Source organism: Fusarium falciforme, chromosome 3, assembly GCF_026873545.1.
Source record: "Fusarium falciforme chromosome 3, complete sequence".
In the NCBI taxonomy this organism is placed as follows: Eukaryota; Fungi; Ascomycota; class Sordariomycetes; order Hypocreales; family Nectriaceae; genus Fusarium; species Fusarium falciforme.
Window position 1 is genome coordinate 4,448,108 of NC_070546.1, and position 24,054 is coordinate 4,472,161.

The 24,054-nt window shown below is 50.4% G+C and overlaps 10 protein-coding genes across 10 annotated transcripts; 6 read left to right on the top strand and 4 right to left on the bottom strand.

Moving 5' to 3' along the window:
• Positions 1–1,142: 1,142 nt before the first annotated feature.
• NCS54_00461500 (Hypothetical protein) lies at positions 1,143–2,615 on the bottom strand (the record flags this gene model as incomplete). The annotated part of the gene is made up of 1 exon (XM_053150145.1): positions 1,143–2,615. The coding sequence occupies one exon, from the start codon at positions 2,613–2,615 to the stop codon at positions 1,143–1,145; it is 1,473 nt and encodes a 490-aa protein (XP_053006120.1).
• A 1,052-nt stretch (positions 2,616–3,667) lies between these two features.
• Positions 3,668–4,585, top strand: NCS54_00461600 (Hypothetical protein; the record flags this gene model as incomplete). Its single annotated transcript, XM_053150146.1, has 2 exons — positions 3,668–3,929; positions 3,987–4,585. The coding sequence occupies 2 exons, from the start codon at positions 3,668–3,670 to the stop codon at positions 4,583–4,585; spliced, it is 861 nt and encodes a 286-aa protein (XP_053006121.1).
• Positions 4,586–5,464: 879 nt separating this feature from the next.
• On the bottom strand, positions 5,465–5,831 carry NCS54_00461700 (Hypothetical protein; the record flags this gene model as incomplete). The annotated part of the gene is made up of 2 exons (XM_053150147.1): positions 5,666–5,831; positions 5,465–5,610 (listed from the first exon to the last, which is right to left on the bottom strand). Exons 1-2 carry the CDS (start codon positions 5,757–5,759, stop codon positions 5,465–5,467), a joined length of 240 nt encoding a protein of 79 aa, XP_053006122.1. The 5' UTR covers positions 5,760–5,831.
• A 4,768-nt stretch (positions 5,832–10,599) lies between these two features.
• NCS54_00461800 (Hypothetical protein) lies at positions 10,600–12,090 on the top strand (the record flags this gene model as incomplete). The annotated part of the gene is made up of 1 exon (XM_053150148.1): positions 10,600–12,090. The coding sequence occupies one exon, from the start codon at positions 10,600–10,602 to the stop codon at positions 12,088–12,090; it is 1,491 nt and encodes a 496-aa protein (XP_053006123.1).
• Positions 12,091–13,723: 1,633 nt separating this feature from the next.
• On the top strand, positions 13,724–14,977 carry NCS54_00461900 (Hypothetical protein; the record flags this gene model as incomplete). The annotated part of the gene is made up of 1 exon (XM_053150149.1): positions 13,724–14,977. One exon carries the CDS (start codon positions 13,724–13,726, stop codon positions 14,975–14,977), a length of 1,254 nt encoding a protein of 417 aa, XP_053006124.1.
• Positions 14,978–15,267: 290 nt separating this feature from the next.
• On the bottom strand, positions 15,268–16,361 carry NCS54_00462000 (Hypothetical protein; the record flags this gene model as incomplete). Its single annotated transcript, XM_053150150.1, has 2 exons — positions 15,268–15,347; positions 15,401–16,361. The coding sequence occupies 2 exons, from the start codon at positions 16,359–16,361 to the stop codon at positions 15,268–15,270; spliced, it is 1,041 nt and encodes a 346-aa protein (XP_053006125.1).
• A 467-nt stretch (positions 16,362–16,828) lies between these two features.
• Positions 16,829–18,465, bottom strand: NCS54_00462100 (HET domain-containing protein; the record flags this gene model as incomplete). The annotated part of the gene is made up of 2 exons (XM_053150151.1): positions 16,829–18,405; positions 18,453–18,465. The coding sequence occupies 2 exons, from the start codon at positions 18,463–18,465 to the stop codon at positions 16,829–16,831; spliced, it is 1,590 nt and encodes a 529-aa protein (XP_053006126.1).
• Positions 18,466–19,348: 883 nt separating this feature from the next.
• Positions 19,349–20,199, top strand: NCS54_00462200 (Hypothetical protein; the record flags this gene model as incomplete). The annotated part of the gene is made up of 3 exons (XM_053150152.1): positions 19,349–19,516; positions 19,571–19,860; positions 19,908–20,199. The coding sequence occupies 3 exons, from the start codon at positions 19,349–19,351 to the stop codon at positions 20,197–20,199; spliced, it is 750 nt and encodes a 249-aa protein (XP_053006127.1).
• A 745-nt stretch (positions 20,200–20,944) lies between these two features.
• Positions 20,945–21,844, top strand: NCS54_00462300 (Hypothetical protein; the record flags this gene model as incomplete). Its single annotated transcript, XM_053150153.1, has 1 exon — positions 20,945–21,844. The coding sequence occupies one exon, from the start codon at positions 20,945–20,947 to the stop codon at positions 21,842–21,844; it is 900 nt and encodes a 299-aa protein (XP_053006128.1).
• A 643-nt stretch (positions 21,845–22,487) lies between these two features.
• On the top strand, positions 22,488–24,038 carry NCS54_00462400 (HET domain-containing protein; the record flags this gene model as incomplete). Its single annotated transcript, XM_053150154.1, has 1 exon — positions 22,488–24,038. One exon carries the CDS (start codon positions 22,488–22,490, stop codon positions 24,036–24,038), a length of 1,551 nt encoding a protein of 516 aa, XP_053006129.1.
• Positions 24,039–24,054: the final 16 nt, after the last annotated feature.

The window sequence follows — 24,054 nt, forward strand, 5'->3', positions numbered from 1 at the left end:
AATACCCTTGACAGCAGTGGCCAGAATTGGTTCATCCTCGATCGTGAAAACCTCATCAGCCATCTCCGTCATATTCTTGGCAACATAGGAATTGCCATAGAATCTCAGCTATGCGATAGCCTTGACCATGCATGATGTTTCTTGGTCAGTTTGAGATCATGCATGCAATATAATGGTGTCTCAGAGACTCAGCCCCATTCCACTGTCCATTCAACAGTTCTTACCCAACTCTTGTTAATCATACACTCAGTACGATCTTTCCAATAAACAACTCCATTGAAAGAATAATATTAAGTTACAGATTTGCTTCCATCACTAGGGCATCTCTATATTACCTCGTGCTTGGGCATTTTCAGGGTTTAAGTGACTCACCACTACAGGGTAGCAGCGACGCGCTTCCAAAGCATTACACTCCAAAGCATTACACGAAGGATAGCTTGCAAATATGTCAAAGAAATCCATGTCCATTAGCACTCGTATGCTTCTTTTCAAATTTATAAAAGCTCGAAACAGACTTCGCGTGGAGGATAAGATGTAATATATGCTCCTTAAACACTAAAATCCAGGTTGGTACTCTTCCACCCCAACTACCTCAACCCTTGGCACACCAACCATGACACCCGCCACCAACTTTCTGGCCTCAGTCCATTGATGCCATGAATGAGACATCGAATATCTTTGAAATTGGACTATAAAAATTTTCCTACGTCATGTCGAATATATAATACAGAGGATACTTTGGCGTCGAAGCGACTTGCAAATAAAGGTCAGGAGTTCTTGACTGACAAACACCTCCAACCTCCCCCAACACCGCCAATCTTACCAACGAGACAAGAGAGATTTGTTAAAAAAAAACGCTCAAAACGAGTCAAGGTTTTATTCTGGAGACCGCTAAAGGCGACGGGGGAAGACAAAATGCCGCAAAGCAAGACAGGAGTATTGGTTGTGGTGATCAAGCATATACCTGGGCAGAGCATTCATCATGACCCGCCAGCAAGTTGCAACTACACGGGGGGATGAACGTGACAACAAATTCAACATAATGTCAGCTTGGCTACTATAATAACAGATTAATGCCAATTCTACAGGTATAAACTACATCGCTATGATATCATATCAAACATTCAATAACCGACATGCCTCTAGTCCAGCTTCAGTTTTAAAGCCTCATCCACCTTCTTTGCCGCGTCAATGCTCTCCTTGAGCACGCGCTTCTCCTCATCAGTCAATTCAATAGCCTCTGAACCATCCATACAGCTCATGTCCGCCTTTGTAGCACCCTTGTGCCACTTTCCATCCAGCATCCAGTACTCTGGGACCTCGTATCCCTTGGGGTCCACCTTTTTGTTCTTTAACAAACTTCCGTTGTACCATATCAACTTGTCCTTGTCGTCTGTGTGTGCAATGACAAAGCTGCACACCTTTGTGACGTTCTGCGCATTGGCGTCGTCGGCCCAGCCTATCATGGAGCCGTAGTGCTCCTCAAACTCGTATGTTGAGCCACCGAGTTCAAGACCGAGCCACCAAGACTCCTTGTCTCCGTGGGTCAGCTTATATGTGACTTCTTCGCGGACGTCGTATGTGTTCTGCCATGCCACGTGGAGCATGCCAACAAGAACATTGACTCGGGCCTTGTTGACGACGACGACACCAGAGTCACACTCCTCGGCGTAGTCTTCTGTCCAGACTAGGGAGTTGTTCATCTCTGGTGAAGGGATCTTGATTTGGTCCTTCCACCAGTCGTGTCGTGGCCGGAAGGCATGCTGCCATAGTAGGCGATCGTGGAAAAGGTAGGCGCCCTTCTTGACATAGGGTTTTTGAGAGAAAAGTGCCTCGGGTTTTTGCAGAAAGACGGCATCGGCATCCAAGAGGATAACTTGCTCAAACGTCGATGCAAGCACGGCGAAGGCCTTGATAGCCCATCCGCCATCCTTGAGCTTCATCGTCTTGTCGTCGAAAACGTCAAAGACATTGAGGAACTCAACATCCATGGCCCCCTCCAGACTGGCGATCTTGCCACGCTCTTCTTTTGACAAGTCCTCATCTCCAGCATAGGCGATTTGAATCGGTAGGGTACATCCCAGGACTTTTCGAAGAGACACGATCAAGTGGCCGGCGAAGCGGATCGACTGCTCTCCTCCTCCAACGGGAATGACGATGCCGCGCGAGCTTTTGACGAAAGATTTGCGCAGATCGGACAAGGGAGTTCTTGACACAGGATTGCGCGCCGGCCTCTGTAGAAAAGGGAAGAGCTGCTGCGCTGTCGTCTCGGTGGTGGCGAGCAGCTCTTTTGCGACATAGGAATTGGGGTTCAACTTGTCAGACTGAGATATCCATTGACTCAGTTGCCTCGATCGTTGTCCAACCTCCCAAAACTTGTCTTTGTATGGTGGTTTAATCTCATGGTCGGCAAATTCCCTTGCCGTGGCTGTGATGTTGTCAAGCTCAGCCTGGGACAATTGCGACCAATCGACGCGCATCCACTCCGAGGGCCAGCCTCTGCAAGCGATAAGAAGCAGAAGAATGGAAAAGGACACAAAGATACCCAGACGCACAAGAATACGTCGCGGATCTCGAAAGCGATGTCCAAGGCCCAAGGCCGATTCCAGCGCCATCGTTGAAGGGAAAGTGGTCGTGTGACGTGACGTGGACTTTGAGATGAGATTGTAAAGATTGGGAAGAGTAAAGTGCCAGGGGGGCGTGATAAATGGGACCCGGAAGCTAATTGAGCCGACGTCACGGGAGGGAAGGGGAAAAGTGTTGGCCCACTGTGGAAAGGCGAAGTTTCTTGGCTTGACGACGATTGTCTTGGCTTGGCCAACCACAGCTCGTCTGGAACCGCCCCCGGTCAGCCCCGAAACAAGGTTTGAAGCGTGAATCAGGACGAGACGAGACGGCGATGATGTTTCTTTTGATGCGTATGGGCTTGTTTGGTGTCTGTTTCAACAGGATTATTCCAGAACAAAGATTGTCTCTTTCAAATCACTTCTATCGTCTCAAGTTTTTGATCAGTGCTGTCTTTGATGACAACCTCATCCTGTTCTGCCTGTAGTGGGGAATCATCGACCGTTATCATTGGATCACCACCCCTGTCGGTTGTTGGTTGTTGGTCTTGACACTGCGACTCTGCCCGCCAGCCTGATTTCACTAAGCGCTCAACTTCTTTGTTTGTTGGTTCCGCTGGCTAATTTTAACTCTTGCCTTTGTCGGTCAGGACCTGCAGGCTGGAAAAGTCACATTATCTTTGGGCATGGATCCAAATGTTCAGGGGATGAAAATCAACAGATGCCAGGGTTCTTGGGCGATGGAGCGTTCGGCAACCTCAATATACGAAGTAGGTGCATCATAATGCAAGGGCAAAACCAGAAACGCCAGCCGCTTGACGCTCCTGTCAGAGCTGGAGCTGAACATGCAGGTCCCTGATCTAGCGGCTTTGGGCTGAATCTGTAACCGCAGCCACCGAAATACCCTTTCATCCTGGCCAATAACTGATGGTGAGGTTGGAAATGCATCTCGCCCCCACACCCAAGGATGATTTGTCGGTCTTGACTCTGCCTTAAAGTCTTGTGAGCTCTCCCACACTCTGATCGTCGCTCTCGTTCCATCCATAATCCTTCCCCCTCTTGTTGAGTTTTACTGCCGCCCGTTTTTCTGTTCCTCAAACATTATGCGTCTTTGGGTCATTGTCACTCTGGCTCTGCTGCATCAGCCAGCTCTTGCTCAGGATGACATATGCTGGGGAGTAGATGGAACACCATGGACCAGCAACAAACGGTGCCCTGGCTCCTCTACCTGTTGTGGTGCAGACGCAACATGCATGCCTAATCGGCTCTGCAAGAACAAAGGCCAAGCCGTGGATGAGTTTGTGAGAGGGCCTTGTGCTGTGAAGCCTTACAGCAAGGAGAAGTGCGCAGCTATTTGCGTCTATGGTGAGTTGCTCAAGCATATTGTCCTGTGAGACATACTAACCAAGACTCGCCTTGCAGAGGAGGTCAACAATCGCTTTCCACGAGTGAAGAGATGTGAAGATGGAAGTTATTGCTGCGACAACGATAGTGGCTGCTGTGATGCCGGCCGTGGAGTCTTCATCGACGACGAAGGCAATCCTGAGGGATCGACCAAAGAAAAAGAGACCACTTCGAGCGAAGCCCCCGAGACAACAACATCCTCAATAGCCTCCACAACATCAGCCCCTTCCTCCACATCCACCTCATCCGCCTCATCGACCACAACCACCGACCCAAGCCCTTCTTCAGACGCCGAGGAACAAAACAACGACAAGGAGTCTGATGCTTCTGACGATGACATGGGCCTCAAGATTGGCCTGGGAGTCGGAATCCCCGCTGCTGCCATCGGCGCCGCTCTAGCGGTCTGGCTCTTCCTTAGAAAGAGGCGAGCCCCGGCCGATCAGCCCAAGCCCTACCTCCCTGAGTACGCCCCCGCCTACCCAGACATGTACCAACAACGGCCCCCGCAAATGTACCAGTACCAGCAGCAACAACAGCCCGTGTACCAGTCCTACGCCGAGATGGACGGCCGCCGGGACTCCAAGGCTCCGGGGGTGGTGCAGGAGCTGCAGGGCTGAGGGGTTCTTGGCAGTGATATGTCACCTTGGTGTGTAGTATTCTTCTTTCTCCAGTATGAGCTATGTTTCAGAACGAAATTACGATACGGTAGATGGTGTTGGTAGCTTTTCTGGCACGGCGTTGAAAGTTGGGTGTTTTTGAGTAAATCTAAATTTAATTTTCATTGTCCGCCACGTGGATCCATTGAACCACTTCACACAAACGCTGTTCGTTAAAAGCTGGTGATGCCGAGGCATGAGTTCTGAAAATCGGTGAGCCAGGGGGGGCCTTGCACGCCACTCAGAGGATCCAGCCCCCCGCGCGATCAACGCCTACTCGGTACCGACAAACTGGTTTCAGCGGCAAGTTAGAGACCTTGATTGGCCGCGGATGGTACACTCATGTCATTGTGCATCTGCATCTGGCAATTCGGTTACGATGCGCCCTGCTTCCGGCCCTTGCTCTCTCTCCCTCGCAAGGTCCTTGCTAATTTGCCAAGAACCTCACGTAACAAATCATGCATTTGGTAGGGGACAGCATGTCTTGGCTCTTTTTAGGGGCCGTTTTATCGCGAGGTAAATACCTCTTTGAGCGAGTGTTGGTTGGTGAATGAGCACTGGAGAGGTGCCAAGAAAACCTCCATCTCGCTTGACCATTACGGTGGAAGGCTCCAACAAACACAGACAGGCTATTATTGCAAAAACTCTTACGGAAGGAACAATATCAATAATCGGGGTTGTGGTGGCTTGTAGGTAGCAAGCCTCCCACTTCTCTCACTCCTAAAGAGTTGTGTGGGGAGTGGTTCACAACAACAGTGATGACCGGATACCGCAAGAACAAGACTGTTGGATAATTTAATTGCTGACATAGGCATCGGAACACATAAAGATCCTGTCTAATTATTCCTTGGCCTTCTTTTCTCCGCCCATGGCGTTCTGAACGGCCCCGCCGATGCTGCCCTCGGGGGTGAACTGCTTTCCAATCATGCCCTCCTTGTCGAAGGGGCCACCAATCTTTTGGCCCATTGATCCGATTGCACCTTGTTCTATTCGTGAAAGCATCAGTATGATTTTATTCAATCGGATAAGGGAGAAACAAACCGGTGAATTGCTTGCCAATGCTGCCCTGGGCGTCCATCGCCTTGGGCATGGTGTCCTTGTTCAGGTTGGTAGCGTCCATAGGCTTGTCCGACATGATGAGTGTTGGTATGCTGTATGTACTATTGATACTGGTATATATGGGAAAAGTACAGATGAATGATATAAGATGCTGACGAGAGGATAGCATTGCGCCAAGGTATTTTATAGTATTTAAGCTTCACGATTACATCACTCGGGCATAGGCGATTCCTTCCAAAGTCATGATCTCATCACTCGTAATTGGCGACTGTTCGGCCATGCCTAGAGCGATTCGATACACCAACACAGTCATGAGGTCATCCACTGCAATCGTTGACCTCTCCTTTTCTCCCCCGCGCCATTACCGCAAGCACCGATTGGAAGCCAGCCACGTGCATCATCAGTGAGCCTTTGGTTCAAGCCCAGCAGTCTAACGCAACAACAGAGCTCGGGGTGACATGGAATGATGGAACTCCTTCAAGTTACGTAGTAGAGTACCTACGCTAGGACTGGGTTAAGCAATCATAACTAGAAGTTAAGAAACAGTAATAGATCTGGTGGAGCTCTTCTTCAAGAACGCAATTGGGAAAGCGTCCATCTCAAACGGCCCAGCTCGGCGATACAGTTAGGTATTGTTTGTTTTCGCCTATAGCCTTAGATCCTCAATCTCAAGGAACGTGTCGGAAAGTAGGGTTAAGCTAAAAGATATTGTTGATTTTTTCTTTCCCCTGTGTGGGGGCACTTCAATGTTACATTCCCGGGTAGAAATTGTCAGAGCCTCTACTCCAGTCGCAGCACAAAATCGACCACAACGTCGCCAAAAATGCCGGATTCTCAGTCGTAGCTTCACTCCTCCCGAAAGTGCCATAGCTCTGTACGTGCCTGTCCTTAGGTCTGGCGGCCCTATGCGCATGTTCGAGGGCCAACCAGCCTCTGCTCATCTCAGAATCATCTTCGCCAAGGGTGGTCGTGTTCGTATTCAACACGGGCGTTGAGCCTCGAGGTGAGAGCTGCTCAGTCTGGTCTTCCCGTGAATGCTCCTCAAGTACCTTCTTCAGCGTGCCAGTGCCACGTTGAGTGTTGAGGAGAAATATATCTTCCAGTATTTGCCCTGCCGTCATAGACTTGCTTAACCTCTGGTCCGTAACAGTTATGGTCAAACTGGCCTTGCGTGAAATGAATAGCGTGACGAGATCTAACCACGCAGGGATTTGGGTCGTCAGCGAGTCGTCATCGAAGAGAGCACGGTTCCTGGCTAGATATGAAACAAGTTTTGCCCAAGGGGAAACATCGTTGTGGATTTCGTTTAGCGATGCGCCGTGTTCGAGGAGTAACTTGCACATGCGGCATCGGGTATCGTTGTGAGGTTCGTCAATCAGCGAAGAGACCGCGTAGTCAAGGAGCGGCCGTCCTTTTTTTCCATTAACCAGGCCAGCATTCTGCTGTAGAATGGACCAGACGTAGTTGTAAACTCCCCTCTGAATGCAGAAAGATAGAAAGGTATCATCTTCACGGTCCGAACGGTTTTCGTCACTCCCATGGAGCAAACTCTCCGTGCTCCAATGGTAGTCCGAAGTATCGTACTTTTTTTGGTGCTCCCCCATTATTGAATCTAATCGGTGTAGGATGGATTGAACTTGGCTGGTATGCTTTGTCTCTGTAATCGATGCATATCTCATGGCAACTTGTGTTGATTGCCATACATCTGGTGGTGGGCTTGTTTTGAAGTGCGGTAGGGCAAGCTGAATTTGAAATATGTAGGAACGAGCTAAGCTGAGGCTCGGAGAGAATCGGTCGTCCTTGATGGCGTCTTGAATCATGTGGCGAACATCAGGACTTCCCAGAAAGTCCCGAAGCGTCCTGTGAATGTATGACACGGTGTGATTCTCGTACGGTTTCCGAGGGGCGCCGTTCACCTCTAACAATCCCATGCATCTTGACTTGAGTCGATTATCGGTTTTCCGGCACAGAGAAGTTATGAAACCTTTGCTGGAATCGACTGGGTCGTTTTGGCCAAAAAGCTTGTGGTTCTTCCTGTCCGCCAGCGCCAGCGTTGTGATACTCATCACGCCCCCTGACCACTCGTCGCCTCCTGTCTCGGTCATGGCACGTTCCTGGCTCTGTCTCGCGGTGCGCAGAATCTCAAAGAACATGGCGGCCTCCTCCAGATAGAAGGGTGGGTCAATTGTTTTCAGCATGTGAGAGTAGAGGTCCTCTAGGCCGCGCGGTAGACACCGGAGCCTTTTTGCAACGTCCTCAAAGTCGTCATCGAGATTCAGACCCTTGATGAGTGAGTTCAGGAGCAGCTTGACCCAGAGGAACACGCCATTTGCCGTCGCAACAATCTCCTTGATCACCTTTGTCGCTTCGCTTGGTTGTCCTGCGCAGAGGGCAGTCCAATTTTCATTTGCGCTGAGCCGATCCTCAACGTACACGAAGATGTCGTTCCTTGTGAGATCCTGAAGTCTCAAGGTCGGGCAAGATTTGAAGACGTTTTCGATCTGGAGCCATGGCCGGCTAGATACACAGACTTTGACATGTGAATGGGTCCCGACCTTGACCAGAAACCGTGCCATTGCAGCGTGATCGCCCTGGTACTCGTCCAACCCGTCGATGAACAAGCAGAGTCGTTGATGAGATGTTGACTTTATCAGTTTCTCAAAAGCGTCCTCTAACTTTCCGACTGTCCAACTGATATTGGGAGTATGCTGTTTGAAAACTTGGTAGCGGGTTACGTCATCGTATGCGCATGACAGTATCGTTTGAAGCTGATCGGGGTATTTCGATAGATATTGGTGCAAAATGGATCGAAAGATGCCCAATAAAGACCGCTGTTCGGGTGTACCGCTGTTCCAGAAGAAGAATGAGAATACTTCAAGATCATGTCCGGATGCCCAACGACCAAGAAACTCATATGCCCGGCCGCTGTCGAGAATGTATCGTATCAGGGTAGACTTGCCACTGGCGGCCTTTCCGCTGAGCCAGTACACGCCATTCCCGTGTTCTAGCCACTGAGGGAAACTGCTCCCAGCCGTCTCATCGGACTTGTCTGCTTTGAAAATCCATTCGAATGTGGAGCGATGTGCTTCAGCGACTTCCTCATACCGCTGTGAGATGCTCGCAAAGTGAAGACATCTTAGTAGCGCCCGCTGAACAGCGGCCTCAGTCTCCTGGCTGGATGGCATTCGCTCATCGATTCTGGCGATAGCTTGTACGAGTGATGACTCCGTCCTTTCCCATAAAGCGTCGACTCGGGACCTAATTTCTTCCGCGAAAATATCCCGGTTCTCAACTATTTTTTGGACCAGGTCTTGATTTGACTTCTGAAGTGCTTGGAACCTGTAGTCATCCAGGACGGAAGAGGTGGCTTGTGCCTTTCTAATGCGTGCGTCAATTGGTATGTCAAAGGTTCCCTCTTCCAAGAAGGACTCACTGCACAACTGACAGGATGTGGAGCTCCAGCTGGCCTCTCAAATCAGACAATGTTTGCAAAGCCTTTGCAGCTTCATCATTCTTCCACACCGCTCTGAGCGCCTGGCGTAGAGTCTTCAGTTTTCGACGCTTCACTTCGTCTGCCTTCTGACCCGGAACAAACCCGGACGACGAACCAGCTTGGCTGGATTGTTGGCGTTGAATTTTCAGCTGCTTGTCACGAACGTGGTCCAGGGAACGTAGAATTTCTTCCGTTGCCTTGACGCACTTCTCCGAGATCCGAATCAGCTCCTCACCGTCCTCCCCTGAAGGAAAGGACTGGATGTTGTTCTTGGCGAATTTGCTCAAGCTCTCGGCTTTATGACGGAGCTCGAAGCAGTCACGCTCGACGTTGGTGTTTTCAGCTGTTAAGCCGCTTGTTGAGTTGTGGATTTCCCGCGCTGTCTTTAACACACTGCCACCAAACTGGATGACACCCAAGATGCTCGCCGCTGCTGATATGGAGGCCAGAGGGTCCATCGATCAGGCATCGAATCAACAGAGCGAGTGCTCTATCAGTTGAAGTGCGTTGTGGAAGTGACAAACGTCGCCTTTGCCTCAGTCCTCAACCTAAGGCGGCAGGTTGGTCCCACCGCTGGTACTGACACTAGGCATGTATGGGGAGGTGGTGATGAGTTCGTCGACCCATCTGGGCCAGTACGGAATATAAACTGATGGTCTCATGTATCCTGCAATTGCTCAGCCCCGCTGAAGGGGCTGAGCCGGACAGCCACACGTCTGGGCTCTGCCTTGGAGATAGCCCACAGAGGATAATGACCTCTATATATCTTGGTAAGCTTCCGTGGCGATGACATTTGGATACTCCCTGACAATGCAACTCGCCGTGAAGCAGATGACTCCTCGATTTAAACAGGTCAAACTGGAGTTTGGCTTAGGCAGGAAATGCCTGATGATCTCCGCCTCTTCCCCGCGCTGTGTGGTGTGGGCCTCGTATGCCGTGTATCCTTGCATAACTCGGAGGCTCTGCAATTGGCCGACTTCGTAGCCACAGATATGGTGGGCCGGATGTAAGGCAGATTGGGTATTTCTGCTTCTCAAGGCCTTCACACCGCTGGATAGGAGCAATAAGAGGGAGTGATAGTCCTGTGACCTCTATTTTAATTACAAGGCCAGCCGCAGCGCAGGTCATCTGGATTGCCGTATTATCCGTTGCGTCTATATATTGCCTCGTTGTCCCCCGCGGCCAGAGTTTTGCATTGCCGTGTTATCCGTCACACCCAGAAAGCTGAAGACATTGCATTTAGGTGGTTCAGCTGTTCTCTATTAACTGAAATGATCGACTGCTGCCTAGATATCATTAATAAATACCATCTTAAGATCGACGACATTTTGACATAACCCAGCTTGCTCAGCCACACTGAGATGGGTATATAAAGACCATCAACAAAGACGTGAACTTTGCTCTTGCAACATCACATCACATCATGAAGTCATACCATTATACAATTGATCAACTCTACCGTGACTGGCGATATGCCGTCGAGAAGGACTTTGTCACCGCTGATGGGAAGGCTTTTCCTTACGCCCCAGGTGGTCACTTGCAATGGGGCAACGAAGATAGAATGCTTTCTCTGAGCGGAAAGCCGTGCGATGCTTGTCTCAGCGGTGATGGCAAGAGAGCAGCAATCGTTGTCGAAAAGAGAATCCAAGTCATCGATACGGAGACTTGGGCGACCATTACTGTTCTCAAAGGCCACACGCGCCCCGTAGATGGCCTTGCTCTCAAACCAAACGACAGCAACATTCTTGTTTCGTCTGAAGGAACAGAGGCTGATCAGATCAGCCGTGACGCTGAGCCGACCATCATTGTTTGGGATATCGGCAGAGCCAAGAAGGCTCCCCGCTTGGATGAGTCTGATCTACATGTCGTTTCCAAGGCCGCTATAGTCGTCGCGGCCTCGAAGTTGGAGGGTCTCGGTTTGGAACTGAATGGTCCTGGGCAAGAAGAGCTTGAAACAGCTTTGGCGTCTAAGATCGACCGAGTCATGGCAAAGCAAGGTATCGCGGACAACATTCGCATTTGCGGTCGTCTCCAAATAGGCCATCAGCCCGAGATCTTCAATCCATCCGGAACTCATTTGGTGTATTCGCCTGGATATGCCCCAGAGTCTGACGGGACTATCCCCTGGGATGTTGTGATTTGCTCGACGGATGACTTCAAACCCATCTTGACTCTGAAAGGCCACACCGATGATATCAAGTGGGCTGGCTGGGGCCCCGATGAAACGCTTCTGGCAACTGTCTCGTTTGATAAGACAATTCGCATCTGGGATGCTGTTCAGGGTCATCAAGTTCACTGCTTCGAAACAGACCGTTATAATTGGGCCGGCGCCTTTAGCCCTGATTCACAGCATTTCGTCGCCACAGACGGATTTGGCATCATTCGTGTCTATGCGCTTCATGCGGACGAGACATTGTATTGGCAATTCCAAGATGAGGGCCCAAAGATGTGGAGGCCCTCGGTCGCCTGGCATCCAAATGGCAAGCTGATAGCCGTTGGTGGGAAGAGGGACGGCGAGATCCTTCTCCTGGACATCGTCAAGAAAGAGGTCGTCCAGAGGCGGCAGCTTTCGCGGAAAGACACAAAGATCGAAGGCGAAACTCCTTTGATGATACCGGGACGCTTCGTAGGTGTAAACGAAATCAAGTTCGTAGACGGAGGGAACAAGCTCGTTGTGTGGGTGAGTGGCGACGGCAGCATCGAGGTGTTTGACCTGAACAAGGAAGTAAAGTGGAGGTTTGCAAGAGGCGGCACCGAAGATGGGCCAGAGGCTGGGAAGTGGAGAGATGAGAATGGAAAGGTGACAAGTGAAGGGGGGTCCGGCATGTTGGTCTTGGAGAGAGAAGGGAAGTTGACTCTGGCCAGCGTTGACTTTGATAGCGTTCGACTATGGACTGTGCCATTGACGGATTGAAGGATAGGTGCCGCAAGCTCAGCAAGGATTTGAAAGTGGACAAGACTGAATCAAGAAAGCAAGATGTTCGGGTGAACCTGGACGGAGGTTGGTGTCAGGAACTCTCTAGGCTTGTTTATTTTCCAACCGTTTGCTCGGTATGACTTCCTGTCCTTACCTTGCATATATGTTAACTCTTTTATGGTATCTGAGAATCAATTCATTCACTCGCAACTAGGTATGTAGCTGAGGCAGCTTGAAAGTTCTTCCCCTGTCAAATAGATCACTGTCTAGTCTGTTGTTCTTAGAGCAATGTGCGGTTTTCTGTGTATTGGTCAGACAGGAAATCCTTTCAAGAGTTTGGTGACACCTTCCCATAGAAAGTGAGACCACCGACTTGGATTGTGGAGGGCATTGCCAGTTGTGTGTGGTAATACAATGTGGTGCACTGCCACAGTCTTGGCGGTTCATCAAGGGAGTCAGATTTGAGAGACTTGCCAAATATAGAGTCTTGGGCTCCATCATTCGAGGCTAGGATTATCCACAGCCTGCTTTCTTGGCCACTCCCTACGATAGAATGGTTACCCTCCACAGCCTGATTTACAAGCTAAGAGGGGATTCAGCTCAGCTGAGGTCCTGCATATTGGCCCGGATCGCAAATGGGAACTTGGCTTTGTTGGTCGGGCCCTCATATCTCTTCTCCTTGCGAGTTTGTAGATAGCATTGGGTTTTGATGCTATTATGTGTTTATCAGTATGTTCTTTGATATTGCGCACGACGGAGACGTCGTTGAAAACAAGAACAGGTGAGTTTTTAGAGCTGGCGCTTAGGAGAAACATTGTTGAAGAGTCAAGAAAATTTCTGCCCGTTCAGGCCAAGGAGGTAACCTCTCTAATGCATGCCATCAGCCGCAACTGAGTACCGGCGTACACGGAATTCAGTGAGTGAATCCTCATCACACCAAATGCATGAGACCAGTCTCTGTTGTTTCTGAGCTGAAGGCCTGTCCATGTTGCCATATTGAGTCTATTGGCTGCTTGCATATAGGTGGCTGATGAGGCTTATGCCACAGCGCTTCAGGCCGTGTCTCTCGTCTCTCGAGGTACGTAAAAATAGGGTCGAAAGTGCACACTATGCCCCGTCACGCGCCGCTGCGCTTAAGATGCTCTTTCAGCCCATTTTTGCTAAAGAGAGAGTTGCTATGATGGCCGCTCAAGAGTCTCTCAGGGTTCAACTGCCACATAAATTCCTCAGAAATACACCTGCGCATCGAATCGACCCTCATCGCCCGCGTATATTTGGATATTCTTGACTTGTTCTTTCGAGCCTTCCATTGCCGCTCGGATGTCAAGGCTTCAAGTTACCATTGCGTGATTTAATTGCCATTTGCCAAAGTTGTTGACAGCCTGCTGCTGGTAGGAAGTGTTGGTGTGGCCATGTCTTGGCCTACAGCCTGATTTCGAGGCCAAAGTTCTCAGACAGCCTGGTCAGCAACCCTCCATTACGTACCAAATAATAGCACTGGCTTCTTGGTTCCGAATACTCCAGCTGCTTCTCTATAAAGGACAGGGTTCCTCCCCCTTGTTAACATGTCCGGTTTCATGCCAACGGCGTATTACCATATTTGCCAGATATCTCCTTTGAGACGCCCACAATGCCTGCACTCGAGTACCGGCCACTTAACGCCCTCCCGCTAAGAGTCCAAAGTCAAGAAATCTCCTTCTTCGAGTGGGTCACGCTCCTCACCTTGTGCCTGACTCCTCTTGTTGCCCATATCCTCGTTGGTGTCCCCTCTCCAACCCATCTTGACGGCAAGCGACCAACTTGGCATCATCGGATCTGTCATTACAACCCAACCTCTATTCTTTGGCGCTACGCAATCATTGCTGATCGGAGAATCCGTGCTCAGAACTGGAGCAAAGCCGATCTCGCCGCCACGAATGCCTTGTTCTGGACTGGGGAACGCTGGGATGGTTCAGAAGCCATGACCAAGTGCACTCACCAGCATTGTGTTCATCTGCCAGAGGACACTCGAGCTTCTTTCTTCTCAAGAGAAATGGTCAAGACCCTCATCGTCACTTTTCAAGGGTTGCAGGCCATCACCCTCTTATCAGGCGGGCTCACCGAGGGTGCTATCGGCTTCACAAAGTGGATGGCAGTCGACATCATCTTCTTCCCCATCGCTCTCATTGGCTTGCTGAGACTTTTATGTTGCTTCTGGATTACCGACGACTTCTCATATCCATCTCCCAACAATGTCTCACCGTGCCGCCGGTCGGGCAATTCCACTGATAACTTCTCATGCTCGTGCCGCCAGCCGGATAGCTCTGGCCAGTCATTCGAGCGCTTCTCAGAAGACAATCGATTCCTACCTACTACCTATTGGCGTAGTATCTTGTTTCGTTTGGTCTATGGTCTGTCCATACTCGGGCTGTTGGCCTTGGCCATCTGTTACGCGATATCGGGCGGTAACTATACGGCAACAACTTTTACTGTCTTGCTCTTCTATCTTGTGTTTCTTGCGGCAACTACCATCATCTTTTTCATCTTTTTCGTCTGCAAGCATGAGACAACGACCATTATACCCTGTATTTCAGAAACTTGGTATCAGATCTACACCGGGTGCATCATCAGCTTCGCGGTCATTGCCATTGTCATCGCCTGCCTCGAGACCCGCAAGTCTCCATGCGGCAAGTTCACCAGCGGCTACGGTCATGACGCCGACGTCAGGGCATGCCTGGGTTCAGTTGCGGATGCTATTCCGGTCAGCGAGGGAATTGATGAGCCATTCTTCGGGTTGGCTGCCTACGGGTTTACCAAGAAGAACAATGGCAGCTTCGTCAAGGTTGATGACACGCAGCAGGTGGCCAATTTTACTGGGATGTGCCTTGGGAAGCTGGAGTTGTAAATATGGGTGTTTCAGATGTTTATCCTTATGCAATTGGGCCCCTAGTTCAGCAACTTACCTCATGCACGCGCGGAGTGGAGAGTCATTAGGGGGCAGCCTGGCAACTTGTTTCGTAGCGGTAAATTCTCTCGATGAATAATATTACTCCTCTTCGTTGTAATAATTCTATCAAGTCAGACCAGTAGCGGTTTTGCCTAGATCTGACAGTGTCTCTACTCAAGTATACATTGAAAGGAAGCTAAAAATGCTGGCATCCATCACTAATCTATAACAAGCCTGAGTTTGTCAACCTAAGTCCAAGACCGATAGGTCTTTCCATACTTGGATTCCTGTGCCAGGAGCTTGATGAACTCGTCCGAAACCTTCTCCTCTGTACCGTATTAGCAATGACTACCTGGGGATAGTCTGATATTGACGACTTACCAACTCGCTCAGACACATGCAGCTCGTCGAACCAGAAGAAACTCTCCCTAGCCTTCTTTTCAACTGGGCAGTCAAGGAATTCACCAATCTCGCAGTGCCTGTAGTGACCAGTGATATTGGCAGGGGCATCAATGTACTTCTCGGGAGTCTTGAGCATGTCTGTCATCAGGCCGTGGAGGTCAAAGAAAGAAAACGTCGCGCCGGGCCATCGTTTCTCGACGATAAGCTGAAAGGGTACACCGTACTGCAGCATCGTCTTGGCGCTGGTGAGATACTCCATGAGCTTATAGTTGTAGTCAGTCATGTTGTAAGCAGTCTTGTTGAACCAGGTTGGGTTGTCGAGTCTACCGCCGTCCTCGGGGATGAGGTAGGCCGGGGAGCGTTCTGCGGCAGGGGGTGTAATGGCGATAAAGTGACGGCCACCAGTCTCGTAGAGTGCGTCAAAGACGTCCCAGACACAGCTGACGTACGAAGTGATGTTGGTGTCCCGGGCATTAGAATCGGTAAGGAAGCCATTGACAGTCAAGTCGTTTCCTCCAATCAAGACAGCGTAGGCAGTGTTGTCAGCCGTGCGGTTGCCATAAACCTCATCAAACTCAAGATCAGCCTTGAAAGCTGGGACCTGCTCGTCTAGGATAGAAGGGAAGGGCTTTCCAGGAGTCAGGACAAACTGGCGCTCAACGATCTTGTTGGAGCAAGTAGCACCACCAACGGCGTAGTTGAAGCTCTTGGCGCCAGTTTTGCGAGCCACCATTCGGGGCCACTTGTAGCCACCGCTGGTCGTGGTGTTCCCATTTTCAGGGAGGATGGTTCCAGCGGGAGGTAGGCCTTGATGCTCATAGATGTAGTTGAGGCGGTTTTCATCTGAGAAACTGTCGCCAAAATTGACTAGGTTTTGGAGGTTCAGGCAAGAGGATGCCGCGAGGTGCACCATGGTGGCGAAGACAAGAACAGACTTCATGGTGAATAGTCGAGAAGAAGTGGGAAGAGAACACCCAGGGCTGCTGATTGCTGGCAAGTTGCTTGTCTAACTTGAAGCGAAGGCTTGACTCTGCCTTTATACATGAAAAGAAGTCTAGGATCATAGTTCAGCTGGCCAAAGTGGCAATAGGCCCAGGTGGCGGTGTATCTAGGTAAGGACTGGCTAATCTACCCATCTGGTCAATGAGCGTCAGAAATGGATAGGAACTGGATTCAGAGTGAATCAAGTTTTCAGCTCTTGACCAAGTCAGACGCAGCCAAGATCTTGGGGAAGTGGGCCAGTATCACGCCCAGCATTGGCTCCAGATGCAACTCTTGATATTTTCCCTAAAACGACAGAGCGGGATCCGCACATTGCAACATTGATCATGACACGCCAAGAGTCAGCCCGTTTTTCGGCCTTTGCCGATGTTTGCCCCTTGTAGGGCTGTGAAGCAACAACATCTGCTACACCAACTTGACCCGTCTCCGTTGACCAAAGATGTATTCATCCTCAGCAGGCTGGTTCACATTCCATCTGAAAAAGCCCAGTCGTTGAAAAACCCCTTTGTCATTCTCGTAGGTAGCGATACCCTCAACATAGTACAACCGGAGTGGATCGCTCTTCTTCCTACCCGTGATGTCAATAGTCTTGTCTAGAAGTATATAGTAGACACATGTGGCCGTGGTAGGGAGCTCATCTATATCTAGGTCAAGGGTGATCCGGATGCCCCGGTCTTTCGACGAGTCGTGGCGGAATTGGTCTAAACTGCGACAGACGATATCGCACTCGGCCTCCAGATACACTTCATCTGGCTTAGAAGAGACGTGCAAAAGCGAGAAACCGTTATATGGTCGCACGGAGGATATTCCATAGGAATAAAAATTGATACGGCAGTCCAGACAACCCCAAGACCATGTTAGGGCTCTTTTGGATCTACTCGTGACAGGCTGGGAAGGGCCGGCTTGGGATCGTGACCAGAGAAGCTGTAATGGCAGACAAGCCATCCATGTGCCCGAAATATATGTCCTGTCCATAGTGGTTGACAAGTGCTTCGACTGTAGTAGTTCATTCGCTATGCCCTGCACAGCATGAAGTCGATCATCAGCCACAGTGAGCGACCGCGTAGTAAACTCGAAGAGCATGCCGCTCCACATTCCACTAAGGAACACTGGCGACATCCAGCCGTCTCCGCGGCTTTTGTGATAAGTTTCAAACTCGTCGAAAAGCTTGGTTCCAAACGAGAACAGCTTCGGGCTCTTCTCTCGCTTGAGGTTGCCGAGATTGAGGAACATTTCGTGCTGGGGCTTACAGCGGCAATGCAAGTCGTAATCTGAAAAGATCAGAATGCGTCGGGAGAGAACTGCTTCTTGAAAAGCCCAGCCACGAGTCCGTAAGGGCAATGGGTGTGTATCAGCCGGAATACCCTCCGCCGCCAGAGTCACTCTACCAACTCGAGGCTGCTTTGGGAGGTAAATTGGCATTGTACATGACTGTTCCGGTTTATTATCCTTAGAAATTTTGAGATAACCGTCTGAAGCCTTTCGGGCAGTTGCAGATGCGATGGTGACCACAGCATTCCGGTAGACTGTGCCCATTTTACCAATCTCGGATAGTTTATCTTCCGGGCTATCCTGGATGATACAGAGAGCATCAATCCAGAGGTATCGAAGCCCAAGTCTCCTTGCGACGTAAACAGCGTCTTTGAGGGTCTGCGGGAGTCTATCAATCTCAACTCCAGATATCAGGGTCTGAATGTTGCTCTTGGTGGCGGTTAGAGGCTGAGACCCGCCCCAGTAGTAACTCAGTACTGCATACCCCTCAAATCTGCCGGCCGTCTGATCTTGCAAACGGACAATAGGACCAAGGCTAGGCTCAACGTCCAGAACACGGGTAGGAAGCTGAGATTTCTCAGGAGGAAAACATCTCTCATGACGTCCTCCTACACAATCATCAATCCATATCTTTGCTTGTTGCATAATGTCGCCGTCGAGGAAGTTGGTATGCGAAGTTCGATTAAAGAAGTACTTTGCTGCAGCATCGTCTTGTAACTTATGAGTATTATAAAGCTTCACGGCCGAACATACTTACCAAAAGAGGCCATGATTGCGATAGAGATCTGACTGTCCCATGACCATCGTTCTTCCGGGGCTTTTGGCGGCTTCTCGTGATCAACGTACCCGCCATCTAGTCACACCCTGTCGCCCAAACTATCACGTAGACGTTTTTCCCAAACTTTGGTGGTATACCGTGTAAAGCCAGGCGGAGGGCTCTGCCTAGACCCCCGCGAGACAAACCAGACGTATCTATCTTTCTGCTTTTCAGAGTATTGGACCTGCTTGTCAGAGCCCAACTTGTGTCGGGGATGCTCCCACCCGCTACGAAGAATGATCTCGCACAGCCGGCACCCCTGCTTGATGCTTTCTAGGAGCTGGTGCATATTGGAATGGCGATACCGGGTAAAGTTCCCAAGGATTTAAGGCCCTCGGGAGTGCATAGCATGCCAACGCAAGCTTTACAGTACCCGGCCTTCCTGGCGACGGATCTCGCAGAGCCAGGATCCCAGGCTTGGAGAATGAAGTCCATGGCGGACACTTACAAGTTGGCGTGGTGTTGGTTCCAAGGGGGAAGGGCCTGCAGCTCGGGTTTGGTAGGATAGTTTGGGAGGCCGTTAATGACTAGGCTCTCAAACTTGGTGATCGGCAATGAGAGCCTTTTAGCCCGGAGAGTCCTACCAACAATGCATTATAGTAAGCGGGCTCCGGGCTCTCGGTGGCTGAATTTATGCAATGTGACGGGGACCTCGTGCATCAGGCTGAGACCTTCTTGCTGCCTGGATTGGAGCCCGTCTTGAGAAGTGCCACCCAGCAAACCAATAATCAACGCTTGGCCTCAAAGGTGAAGGAACCATCGCTCGCTATCTTCGACCGTCCACCTGTACGAGGCATATTCTAGCCACACGTTGATCCCTTGTCTTGGAATGCACCATGGCGTCGCTGGACGAGACAAAGAAGTCGATAGAGGAGCTCGGCTACTTTTGCCAAGAGGAACTCGACGTGGGACAACGAGTTGATGGGATTTTTGAAGAAATCGGGTATCACTTCAGGAACAAACCCGGCTTGACATTCATCAAGACCAACATATTCGAAAACCAGGTACAATAGACTAACTCTCCAACGCCATAGCCAAAATGTACTAACAGACAGAAGAAAGTCCGGTCCACTGTTGAATCCTTCTTCCCGAAATCTTCCTTGGCCGCCATAAAGTCATTCGGGCCAACCGATTACGACTGCTGTTGGATAAATCGGTTTCATCCAGAGCTCAAGGCCTTGATGGTTAACTTGTGGACGAGTGATTCGGTCGTCATGTTCCACGTTCGCTCCCATAACAATCACCTCATGGCCCAAGCGGCCCCAAATGGCTTGCTGAAAATACCCCCGGAGAGTCTCGGTCTTCCTGGGATCTTCAGTAGGACTGTGGTAATGAAGACGGGTGGCTTGTATGCATTCCCTCCTGGCCACTGACACATTTACTAACGAGCTGGAGGTCCATCATGGATGCCAGGACTGGGTTCAAGATATTTAAAGGCCGGACCATCACCTTCGCGTTTGTCGTCCCCGACGAGCTTCCATATTGGGTCAAGATGGGTCTGCCAAAGGGTTGTGGACTCGAAGCGCTTGTCCAGCAGATGCAAGAGACAAGCGACCGTATCGGTGCAAATTTTGAGTTTCAACATGCCGATCAAAGCACCTCAAGTCCTAGCAAAACCTGCAGGATGTGCGGTGGCACAGGCAGAAACGGCCGCTTCACTTGTGCCATCTGTGGAGGGAAGAAGTGATGGAAATGGGGGTATGGGGGTGATTGGAGACTAGTTGAGAGTGGGGAGTCAGTTGGAATTTCTTTAAACCTCTCCAGATAAAGTGAGCAATTTTCTCATGCACACACTACATTGTGAATGCACCCATGCCCCCTCTTGCAGTGCCTTCACTGATAGAGTGATACCTGCCAAGTGGTCTCTCGCACCCTTACTGGACAATAAGCCGATGTGCTTGCTAATAGACCAAATACTGACTGAAATATTTACACGGCACGCGCGCCACCAACCCATCGTACACAACATCTCACTCACCTTTCCTCTTTCCACCATACGCACACATGAACTACACCTGCGATGATAGCCTCTACAATGGCTCGATAGCGAAGCCATTTTTAACCGAAGCACTCCTCGCTGGCAAATGATCCTCTCCAAGGCCAATGCCACCAACACAATTCCAAGCTCGAGTCTAGATCTGACACAGTGTCTTGACCGCATCCCTTGTTTACCCGACAAGATCCCAAGCGATGTGAGATTTTTAGAGGGTTTCTCTACATGGATTGATCAAAGCTCTTCCTGCTGAGTCAAGGAGAAGACGGAGAGAAAGAAGAGGTTATTTCTGGTAAAACCTCACCCGACTATCTGCTCGATATCGGCTTCATCAAACTTTCCTGTTTGGCAAGGGAAAAGGAACAATGGTATCGCACTGCTGATACTAGGGTGGGCGTATACCTTGTGTGCCAGTCTGACGGAAAGACGTGGTCTGTCAATGGAATATTCGCCTCTGCCTGATACGCCCACACAGCTTGCTTCGATGATGCTCAACCTCGAGTACGCTTCCCCAAGCGAGCTAAGATGGTGGAAAGCCATTGTGGCGCCTGAACGCGGATGGTTCACCGCAGAGTCAAAGATATCCCCTTGGGCTGTCGTGGTTCGGGACCTAGACGTCAGTATTGGAGGCAACAACGAGAGCAACCAGCGTCCACCAACAGCGCGGCAAGCAGCTCACTACCTATCACGGTTCTGTGAGGCTTATGACCTGGGCTCCCAGTGTTCGGCTGCCTTTGCTGCAGCTCTGACCATCCCACTTCATGCCAGTGTAAACTCTTTCGGCCCGGCCCGAATCGAGTTGCCGAAACCGTCATTCACCAATTACCACGGATTTGCGGAGCCCTCACGATGCCCGCCAAATAAGTTTGATCTGATCGGCCACTATATGACCTTGGGCATGTGTCCATGGGTCTTGGGTCTTTCGCTTTGCAGCGTGTTTTGGAGTCCAGATGTTCCATGCAACCACGCTGGAGCCTGGATAAAGCCAATTACTGATATCTTGGAGCCCATTATCCAGAACAACGATATGGAGCTACTTTATAGAGTTATTTCGTTCAGTCCAATGTCGCCGCTATGGCTCGGACTTGCTATCTGTGGCCGCAGGACAGTTATCAACTGCATTCTGCGATCCTTGACCAAGCCACACGATTATCCCTTCTCTCGCCCAAATATCGACGCTGCGGAATGGACAGGCATGGCCCAGTCCTTCATGGATTTTAGGCTATCAGGTCCTTATGCCAACGGCATGGTTCCGAGAGCGGACGTGTGGCGGATGCCACATGACTTTTCATACCTCTACTCTTACGAGACCTTTTCCACCGCTCCACCCTATGGATGACCGCCTTTTGGAAGTATGCGGCCTGAAGACACCGAGCTTGAGATCCATGACCATCTAGCTTGCTCGCACCAATGGAAATACTGTCATTGGACTTGGTCTCATAGCGGTGAGACAGTGCCTCTAGTAGCACTGCGCCCCCACGAATTCTAAGCAGCAAGTTAGTGCGACGTTGGTTGTTTGGGCTCATAGCCGCAATCCCAGTGCTCAAGTACTGGGGAGTTGTCTATTTTCTAGACACTAGACAAGTGCAAGGCAGACTTCTTGAGGCGTTTTTCACCCCTGGTTGAGCAAGTCCTTGGTTCAATAATGGGCTTTGGATAAAATCGTAGCCATGACTGGCTTTCCTAATCCCTTCCCCTCCCCTCCTTTATCATTCGGTCCCAGTTGGTGTGGTTCATAGCCCTGTTTCCGGGGCGCAGCTTCGCAGCTTCGCCACGCACCATCTTCAACATGGCCCAATCACCAAGGCCACATGCGGATGCATTGCAGGAAAGCTGAATCATCTGCTCTGCAAGAAACGCCGAGTTTACCGGACTCTTGGTTGATCTGCGAAACCAAGATACAGGCTGCTCATTTTCGACTTGACATTGTCCTCCTTTCTGGCATAGGTTTCGAATTTTATCTACAATCAAGTATAGACACCATGTTCGTGGGAAAGGAACGAAGAATACAGAAGCGGCTGATACAAGACTGCATCGCCAAACATAGCGCATGTCAGACCTCAGACTCTACATCTTTTCTACCATCACGACTCATCGACGTTCGAGCGTATCCGGATGTTCGTCTAATTCTACAAAATGAGATATCCGCCAATGGACAAAAAGACCAAAGATATGTGGCTCTGAGCTACTGCTGGGGAACACGTATGCCAGAGACGGGCAAAGCGACAACAGACAAGCTGGAAACTCTCCGGAAAGGAATCGAACTTTCGCAACTTCCAGCAACACCACGAGATGCAATCAAGCTTACGAATCTACTTGGAATTCCCTTTCTTTGGGTCGATTCACTGTGCATCCTCCAAGACGACAAGCAAGACTGGGCGAGAGAAGCTTCTCTTATGAGCAAAGTCTACTCGAGAGCGTACATCACCATTGCGGCAGGGGCTTCAGACCACTGTGATGGCGGGTTCATCAAGGCTTCGTATTCCAAGAAGGACTTGCCTGTCCCCCGAAGAGGAGGCTACGGGATGGAGTGGGACTTTACGACGCCTGCTGAAGAACCAAACCCTTGGATTCGGTCTTTCTTTAGGAATCCACTCTTTTCTAGGGGATGGGTGCTTCAAGAGCGCGAGTTGTCACCTCGGATTCTCTACTTTACGACTACCCACGTCGTCTGGGAGTGCAGAGAGGAAGTTTGCTCGTACATCCGCCCTCTAAACCGCCTGTCAAGCCTGAAGATCAAGTATCTCGACCTGGACCACTTCTCTTCGGCCTGGCCTTTCCGTTGCTTCGATGTTCCTCCTGATGGCAAGGGATTTGCCATGGTACGATCTGGCCGAGCATGGCCAGAGAAAGCGACGTTGGTCCGCTTCAAGACGTGGCAGTCCATGATTGAGGATTACTCACGGCGGCGCTTGACAGTCCCAACTGATAAGCTCCCTGCTATTGATGGTCTTGCGATGGAGGTACAAAAGCTTCTGCAGTGTGATTACCTCGCTGGACTTTGGAGGGGGAATTTGATGAGGGATCTGCTCTGGGAGAAGGCTGGGCCTGAAGTGATGCATGCGGCACTCGATTCATCCGTATACTACGCGCCTTCATGGTCTTGGGCCTTGACAAACTTTCCAATCATTTTCAGGCATGATGCGGATGATGACGATGCTGAGATCCTTGATGCGGGTGTCACGAAGAACGAGACTGGAGATGGGCTAGTCTCGGGGTTCATCCGCATGCGCGCGAGGGTACTTGAGGTACCCAAGAGCCACTCGATTTGCTTCACTCCTGACAATATCGAGAAAGAGCCCAGAGAAATATGCACAGTCTGCATCTTACGAACAAGGGAGATGCGGGAGGAACAGTGGGGGGGTAGAGAAGGACAGCAGCTAGTACAAGGTTATCGACCAGCAGGTGGACGAGGTCTAATGCTTGAAGCGGTCAAAGGAAGTGATTCAGAGTATAGACGCGTGGGAACCGTTGCGTGGGTGCCTATCGAGATGTTGGAAGGTGTCGAGTATCAAGAGTTTTCCATCATTTAACCGAAACAGGGCAGGG